General features: G+C 46.3%; 1 protein-coding gene across 1 annotated transcript; it reads left to right on the plus strand.

The window, feature by feature from the left end:
* Nucleotides 1-7,172: 7,172 nt before the first annotated feature.
* T265_02102 (hypothetical protein) lies at nucleotides 7,173-7,551 on the plus strand (the record flags this gene model as incomplete). Its single annotated transcript, XM_009166261.1, has 2 exons — nucleotides 7,173-7,337; nucleotides 7,375-7,551. 2 exons carry the CDS (start codon nucleotides 7,173-7,175, stop codon nucleotides 7,549-7,551), a joined length of 342 nt encoding a protein of 113 aa, XP_009164525.1.
* Nucleotides 7,552-9,175: the final 1,624 nt, after the last annotated feature.

The following is a 9,175-nucleotide window of genomic DNA, read 5'->3' on the forward strand; positions in this document are numbered from 1 at the left end:
CGGTGGGTAGTATCACCAGGGATTGGATGAGTCTTGTCTGGAGTTTGAACTGAGGGCCACGCTTTAGTCAAATAAATCAAACTTGTTCGTGCATTAGCTATAATTGCTCGATGCTCATGGGGTTTTGGCAGCAGTCAGCGACCGTTAAACAGCAACGTTTTTAGGTGGCGAGCAAGCCGTACCAAATATGTGGATTTATTAACGTCGCTCACGGTGAATTTCGGTGTCATGGAGAAATGGGTTGGTGGTACGGGTACATGAAGTGGCGTTGACTAGGCATGTATTCGAAGTCGGCTGAAGTGTATTCAGCACTGGTGGTAGAGATTGAGTAGTGAGTGAAGTGGGTCTGAATCCACGGCAGAAGGTATAGTATGAGGTTTATTATGGAGTACGGAATATCTCTGGAAGAGAGTCGTGCAGTCATTCGCATCGTCAGGGGTTGCAAAACGGGTATGGTGCAGAATGATGCGCTGGATTTATGCGACAGGTTGGAACAAAAATGATCAAGGCATTCGCCAATTTACGGATGATCCGACGCACCTGCTCCCGTATTACTCGCATGGACTTCCATATAGTCTATAAGGGCTTACGTCAGACCACTCTTGGAATACGCCAACCAAGTTGTCTACTCAAGACACACGAAAGACGTCAACCTCATTAAGCGTGTGCAGCGAACCGCCACAAGAATGGTTGCCGGTCTCAATTCCGTGGACCACAAAACGCGTCTCGCGATGCTCGATCCCTCTCCCCTGGAGTACCGTCGCCTAATTCTTACTTATGCCCTGTTCGAACAAAGCTTGGCAAACGGTTTTTTCACGGTTGAACTAGCAAACACACGGCGGGGACATGGTAAGAAAATTTTCAGGCTCAGCGCACACACATTCACTAGACAAAATTTTTCTTATTTCGGGTAGTAGGTGCGTGGAATGGTCTTCCTCCGACGGTTGTTTACACTCGGGTTTGAAGCACTATTAGACACTCATGCGAATCCTTGCGCTGGCGGCGTACCGCTCCACGTTGAGAACATAAAGAGCAGTGCTATAACCCTTTTACTTGTGCCTTTCAGGCGAACGACAGTCACTGACCGACAAGAAAAAAGCGACACGGAAAACTTGGGCAATAGCCTCGCTCCCGTGTATCAATCCGTGAATCCGTGAAAGCGGGATGGTGGAAACACAAGACTAAGCTTGCCACCGGTAGTTGCACCGGTGGGGTTTCAACGAGCAAGTGGTACGTGTGGGTTGGCGTACTTGTCATGAACTTTTGAGGAGAGTAGAATAAAGTGAGGCTATCCTGTGACCAATAACAGGCAGATTTTCCGGAATTTAGTTGAAGGTGCGTTACAGATTACGGTCTTGACGATAAACGCTTGGGGCTGAAGGCGTATTTTGGTGGATTTGGAACGTGGAGAGGGAGATCAGAGAGTCTGAGACGAGAACAAGTGCTGTCAAAGGCTGGTGTAATAATGATAGTAACACTACCAATAATAATTGTGTTCATTCCCAACTTGTAGGTGGAATAACGTCAGGTATGATAATAACGTTACAGTCAGAATAAAGGCGTGACTGGCAGCGATCGTGGGCACAGGGTGTTAGGAAAAGGGAGGGCGTCATAAATCACGGATTCATGAATTGATACACGGGATCGAGGCTATTGCCCAAGTTTTCTGGGACGCTTTTTTCTTGTCGGTCAGTGGCTGTCGTTCACCTGAAAGGTACAAGTGAAAAAAGGGCGTAGCACTAAAGGGTGTGGATTATCTGATATAGGCATTATCATCACGAAGCCGGCATGGGCAGCAAAGCATAGTCACTACGTGTTACTGGAGAGAATATCGAGGAGGGTAGGGTCGTTTGAATTTGCACATGGCGGGCAAAAAAGAAAGCAAGGGAGGACAAAACAAGTGGCTTCTTGCTGCCACATGACAAGAAAAGTGTAACGTGAAAAATGAGGAATCGGAACATTAGACCAGGTGAAGCAGCAGAATTGGTGTCATCCAACCGACCATGTCAAACTAAAACCCAAAACCACCGCCAAGGCCTCGTGGCATTGGACCGTTTGGTTCATGGTCGGGATCACAAAAATTCAAGTGGGGGTGACGAAATGAGATGTTACCATGGCGGATGAGCGTTAACAGGACTCACGGAAACAGTGTACAATGAAACTGTAGAGACTAACCGGTGTCGCTGTAGTAGAGTCAGGCAAAACAGGAATTTGGAAAGGTAAGGTGATGGCGACACGCCAGCCGGAACACGAACTGCATAAAAAGTTACTGAATTTTGTGAGAAGCAAAGACACAGTAAAGTTAAATTCGTGAGGGAACTTCAGAAAGCTGAAATGAATATGACATGGAGGCAGCCGGGGTCAGGTGCAGTGTTTGTCGTATTTGTAGTTAATGGAACAAGTGGGCGAGAGAGGGTGGTCGAGGGGAGGAATGGAATACCTGCGGGTGTTTTCAAACTGGGTACGGCGGTGCCATGCCATCACTGGTCTGACATGCTTCGGTTTTCGGACAGCCCCGTAACGAATGTCAGAGTTAAGGCGATTGGGCTGGAATGTGCGGTTCTTTGAGCAGCGGGATACGTTTCAGGCTGGCCGAGAAAACAAGGTGGAACGGAGTTGATATGGGGTAGCATGATTTTGGTCCGGTTAGGGATCCTGTGGTTGTAGATCATAGGCCAGGTGAAGCGGAAAGCAACTAACCAGATCATCCAGACTGGGTGGTAGTTCCGAAGTTCAAAGCTTGGGTAGATGAGGGGGTGGGATAAGTTTAGTAAGGCATGGTGAGTTTGAGAGGATATCAAATGGGATAATGTGGATTCATGTACATGGAACGAAAGAATTGACGTCTACCGCGATTAGGGTGATAACAACAAGTGATTATATGGAGTAGGATATAGATGGTTTTCTACTTGCCAGACTACTGACCAAGGTTTGGATTCGCTCACATCCGATATTAGAGTACAAGGAATCCAGTAAAAGCCGATATGAGCACGGGGAATAGCGGTGTGGTTAGGGAAATCAGATGTGTAACTTCCGACGGGAGTGAACTCTCGAGATGATTGGTTGAGCCGATATTTTTCACTTGGGCCAGACAGTACAAGGAGAAATAGTCACCAGTCCACGAAACACTTTCATAAGCTTCAAGTTAGCAAGTGGTGCATGACGAATAAAAATCCTTTGGGCACCAATCTTGAATGCTGGAAGCGGAGGATTAGGAACCTCTGTATACATATATTCCCCATTGTACATCTTCACTCCTGGGAGCAGTGAGTAGGTGCGTGCGTTTGTTTGGTTGACTTTGATGGCTTTGGTTGGCTTTGATGCAGTAAAACCACAATTACGACAAGGGCGGCGATTGTTCCGCCCCTCCGTGTAAGCAGGTAAAAACAGCTCAGTCATCTCGAACAAGCAATCGACAACCAGCAGCTGGAACAAAACGTTAAGTTCTTCCCGTTTTTGTACGATCAACTTCCGGTTAACCAACGGCTAATGAAGGGAAGTCGGACGCCTGCAGGGCGTTGCTGGAGTATGGATCACCGTTGCACAAAATGCAGCAGTCTGCGGTCTTAGAATTTCGTTACCACTCAGGATACAGAACTGTCACCGGAATTGTCAGTCATTTCTGCTGAGCATAGTTGAGTTCCACTCTGGCGGATGTTACGCCTTCCGTCCTGGCAAAAATTCGAAAGGTCAGAAGAGGGGTTTTGCTGTATCCATTGGAAGGTAACCCTAGCCACGTCTGCTTTTTCAGACGATAACACATGGCGCTATTCCGGTGCGTCCTAGATGTTGTATGTGTTAATGGGACACACGTGAAAAGCAGTTTTGGGCAAGTGCACCTAATATCCGGCCTGCAGGCACAAGTTCCACGCCCACCTAATCACTGATGGAATAGATACCGGGTGTCCGGCTATGTATGCCTTCGTGAAAAGCAGAGTTAATGCCCGTGCGTAAACTGTTCGCCTGTTCAGGCAAACAGTGGGTGAACAGTATCCGGTGAGGACTTTTGTGATGAAACAACTGGAGGCACAGATGTGAGCAGAGAAACTAGTGCCTGGCTAAGATATCATGTGTTACTTCCATATTAAAAAAGCCATGAGAAAGCACATGTATATCATATACCATCCATACATTTTTGCTCACAAACAGTGCACACAGCTGGTACGTATTACACCCTTTGGCTAGTCTGTAAAACGCGGTACAACGGGCAATCCGTTTAGCACACTATTAGCACGCACTCTGACAAGATCTGCGAATGCTGCGCCGCATGGAACCAGAATTTCTCTGGTTGTGCATCACGCGCACGTGGGTTGTACAAGCATACTTCGGAATGGTTCATTTCTGTAACGTGATGAAAAACCGTTCAGAAAGAGCAAAGGTTAGCCCGGGTGCTTCACCCACACACGGAAGCATGTCATCCAGAATGTGTCCCGGAGCACCGACTGGCCCATGTGATATTGTGAGGTGTACACGTATAACCACTGCGACCGAGGAAGAATCCTGGATGCCTAGGTCTATGAAATGAACCTTATCTGTCGAATGACTACGTGTGTGTTTCCAGGTTTTGAGGCAGTAGGGAACGAAGCCTCCAAGCCGCACTATCATAGCTTTGGAACAAGCAAAATGAAGTCGATCTGCGTTAACTAACTTATGGTTCGTGGTGAAAACGCCCAGGTTTCCCAGGCGGTTGACACCTTTGCTGGAAAATTCACATGCCTTTTCTACCAAGTGAGATATCGCATCTGCATTCATTTGTTTCCATTATTTAGAAGGCAGTCAGTTACAAGCTGTAATAAATATTATTTATAGCTGTAACATTCTTCATAGATGTTTCCTTAGGTTGCTTTCCCATCCGCCAACAGTGACCGCCCGATTACGACCTACCGGAGCAAGCTATACAACTCGCGCATTTTTCCAAGCCATTACCGGTGGCTGAGTAAACAACTGAACCGGATGGTAGACAAACTTCAGGGGCCAAAACCCAGGATAGTAACAGCTACTTCTAGGTAATTGATTGTTAAGGGACAACTCTCGCTTCGCCAACGCTCGAAGTCTGCAACTGACGACCTGCACCTAGTCTCGGGCGGCTGTCAGGAACACAGACTTGAGTTTTCGTGTGCTATGTGATCGACCGGCTAGTACCAGTGACCGCTGGTGTGTAACGGATTGCGCATCGTTTCCCGTCTACTGTTTTGACGGTGGGACTTGTCCGTTGTGCGGTGATACTCTTCAGGCCTGTCTCAAAGTTCAGTCCAAAGAGGATTTGTTTATTTTTCGTGCCCAACTCCTGGCCTGTCTAGAAAACGTAAGAGTTTTCTTGCTAAACTCCACAGGGAGGCCATCTCATGAAGTTGACATCGGCGGAAGCATGTTCTTAGCCCAATGTGTACGGAGGTGTTCATTTGAATATTCGGAGCTGAGTGACAGCTGTGAGTTAATGGCTTACTACTACGAATAACGCTATGGAGCGTCAGCTAGAGGAACGAGGCGACTCATGCAAAACACATTAGCTCCAGACTGTTGGTCTGTTAATGAAACATCATGTATTCCATCTCAGTATCATATTTCTTGCGACTTTATAGTCAGTAATCTTCAAGTTACAGTGACCAGCGCGAGGTCAATCAGCTATTGAGGATGGCGTTGTTGAAACAAATATCTACGAGATTTTCACCGTTGAAGTGCCCCATTTATAGGGTAAGTATCGCTCTCAGTTTGTCACTCGCATGCCTCAGTTATAAGTCAATAACCCAAATTATCTTTTCCTCTCACACCAGGACGTCAATGGCACATGAACACTGTGCACTGAAACAGTCATACGCTCCCCCAGGAGACATACGTACTAGTCGAAGTGACCAGGAAAATTCAACTTATTACCTCTTACCATATGGACATTCGATTTTGCCCAAAAGAGATGGGTGGATGCATTCCAGCCAGTTGCTTGGGCACTGTAAAACCCTAGCCACATGTCAGTCATGTGTGTCAGCTGGGTTCACTCAGATGTTCTCTACATTTTGCCATTTGCAATGCAGAACTCTGCTGATAATAACGCTGGCATGAAAATTCCAAGGTGATATAATGGTGGTATCCAGAAGACTTGACCTAGGGGAGTTGGTAATCAACATTTACATGCATTTCGTTCTTCAAGCCTCGCATGAGCTATCCGAAAAATCAATGTTTACCATGATGCTAATGTGGCATAGTAAATATAGAGGTCACACAACACGTAATTCGGTGTTGGTCCAGTGAAGCAGGACATACGTAACAAAAATTAATTAATGGGTGACGTTTCCGGATATTTTGCTTCCATGAGCACAATGCAGATTCTAGAAAGCTCACTGAATTATTTTAGTTGCAGAACTATCCACAAGTTTCGTCCGTTGCAAGCGAATCACATTTCATTGCTATTCACGATATCTTGTTACGCTAGGCACCGTTTCCCCAATCGATGGCGATTGATCGCCTCGAAAATTCATTTACCTAAACAAATCACCCATGGAGAGAATCTGCCCAACTTCCCATATTAGTTAGCACCACTTTCGGAGCGTCTTGTACTATCACAAAAACATCCGTCTCCCCAGTCACTATGCTGCCGTTCACTATAACCTCTAAATTGCAAACTGTTTCCCACGAAGCTCCCTCAAGTTCCCTTGAATGAACTATTCCACAAACCTGCAGTGATTATCCAACACTCTTTCCGACCTACCGCGCTATAATACATGATAATCCTACTTCCTCAAATGCCTGCAAGCCAACCACCAGCGCCTTCATGTGGGATTTAATCGCGATTTTTGGAACCGCTTACTTATAACTCTGCAATTCCAATCCATTTCCCCGAACCATCGCACAAGTGGTTGTTACTTTCGTACAATTTTGCTACTGAACTTTCCTCACGTTCACACACGGTAGCAAATATTTGCACTAACCAGATACCGCCATCCCATAATATCTTCACTTGAATGTCGAGTATTGTCTGGGAAATCAGGAGCGTCGCCCCACTACAATAACAGCCTTAATGAGCTGTCAGATATTTCGGGTAAAGTACCTCACCTATTGTGTTCTAGTATGGAGGACACCTTCCCTAAAACCCATACTGGTAATTGAAAGTTCAGCTTTTGTCATGGAACGATGATCTTTGCCGCCCACATGTACGAACAGCCCGACGCAACGTCTGGATGCCCCGCCTGCCGCGTTTACCTGCGGTGCTCCATTTGCCTGCCCCACCCTGCTTCAAGGTCATGAACGGCCAATCAGAGGGGTGGGTGCTGCTCCATTCACCGTGCCTCATCCGTGTCCACCTTTGCGGCGTAATGTCCAACGGCGACCTTGTTGACCCAATCGTGAGTCCCTCGTTCGTGTTTTCCTACGTATTTTTAGAACCTTCTCCGAGAGAAAGCACAAAATTCATCGAAATGCCGACCATTCGTTGAGAAGTTACAAGCATGTGGAGAACGCCAGCCCAAAACTAAGGAATCTTGTGAAGAAGAATTCATCGACCTCCTTGAGTGTTCGGACGCCATTGTTGCATCGCAGATTTTTAAGGTTCTCAAGTGATACCGTAGTTGTTGGAAGTCTTGTAGGAGTTCTATCTGAAATACAGGAGTTGCCCTAGTCTTTGATACCTTTTATCCCCCGAACGTCTGCTTCAGGCAACGGATGGCCAATTCAATGATTTCCACGGGGACTTAGTTTTCTGCTTGCAATGGGAATCAGGCTTACATTTTGCAAAGAACCCGAACAAACTGTTATTCAGGGCACGCGTATGTGGCCAGTGGATGCTACTGTAGCGAAATCACCGTCCGGAACCGGACTTGCTGCTTGTTCTGTAGACTATGTTTACATCCATCAACATCAGCTTACTACCGAATTGTAGTGCACGGCGACATATGCGCAACTGTATCCGTAACTTTTTAAGTAGAGTGGTTAAGTGTAACGGTAGAATGTAATTTACCTTTCGGATGAATTGGTCAACTCGAAATTCGCCGGCCGTCCGATCGCTGCGTGATGAAAGCGGACTTTTCTATTTATACACTGGGATAACTTCCTCTGAAGGTTACCATCTACTCACGAAGACACCTTTGGGGTTGGAACGAGTATCAGACAACTCTCATTCTCCTGCAAGTCTCAGATTAGCTACTTTGATCGGACATCCAGATCAGCGATCAACTGCACATCAGCACCGTTTCGTTTCCTTTCGTCAGAGCCCACTCTCTATTTTCATTGGAGGCGTAACCTGTGGAGTGCGACAAGCTTATCTGCCGAGGCTGTTCATGTGAACTTGAAAGCTGCCAGGTGTACGTCAGTAGTATTAGTATAGCGGTCTCACCAAACACGCTCGATGTTTTAAATGCGTCGATAGTCATACAGCAGCAACAATGTCTCTTATCCCTAAATTAGGATAGGTTGGATCACCGTATTGTGCATTCTGCTCTTGACATCCGAACTGGCGCCACGGATGTCGGAATTCGCTAAGCAGTACCCTGGCCTTCCCAATTCAAGGAGCTGTTTCGTCTTCTGCCAGTTCGCCGGCGAACAGCTTCCGTGACAGGCGAACTTATCGAGCAGTTCAACTGAAAGCGTGGGATTTGGGTTTGATCCCATCCAGTCTTGCGGCAACACTTTACGTAACACACCGAGCTGTGTAGCAGGATCAGTTGGATTGCCTAAAATAGTTTGAATTTCAAAAATGCTTGGTCCATGAAGAGCAATATCGTCGGCATCTATGAGTAGACGCTCCCATCGAAGAGATCTTAGTGGCAGGTAAAAGAAACTCAAGCAGCATATCGATTACCAAGTTAAAAAAAAGCGACAGAGGGTATCCTTGCCTAACAGATGAAATCGGTTAGTAGTCTCGTCAAATTCCTACTTGGTATCTTGAATGAGATCCGAAGTGATCATCTTTAGCATGTTTTTGTGGCGTATTTGAACTATCATCGACTCAAGTGCGGAGTCCACTCGTGGTCAAATGCTTGTACTTCAAATGTACCGATACCCCAAAACTTCGAAGATTTGGGCTTGGCTTCTTGAACTGCGTTACCAGAACATAATCATCATACTCATCTACCATCGTAAGCACGTAATCGAATAGGTTGTCTTCTGTGAGTATGTTAATTTGGTTGATTTAGTATGCTTGCCTGATGTTCGATGAATCTACTCCCGAACTTATGCCGTTGATTCC

The sequence above is a fragment of the Opisthorchis viverrini genome (genome assembly GCF_000715545.1).
Source record: "Opisthorchis viverrini unplaced genomic scaffold opera_v5_24, whole genome shotgun sequence".
NCBI lineage: Eukaryota > Metazoa > Platyhelminthes > Trematoda > Opisthorchiida > Opisthorchiidae > Opisthorchis > Opisthorchis viverrini.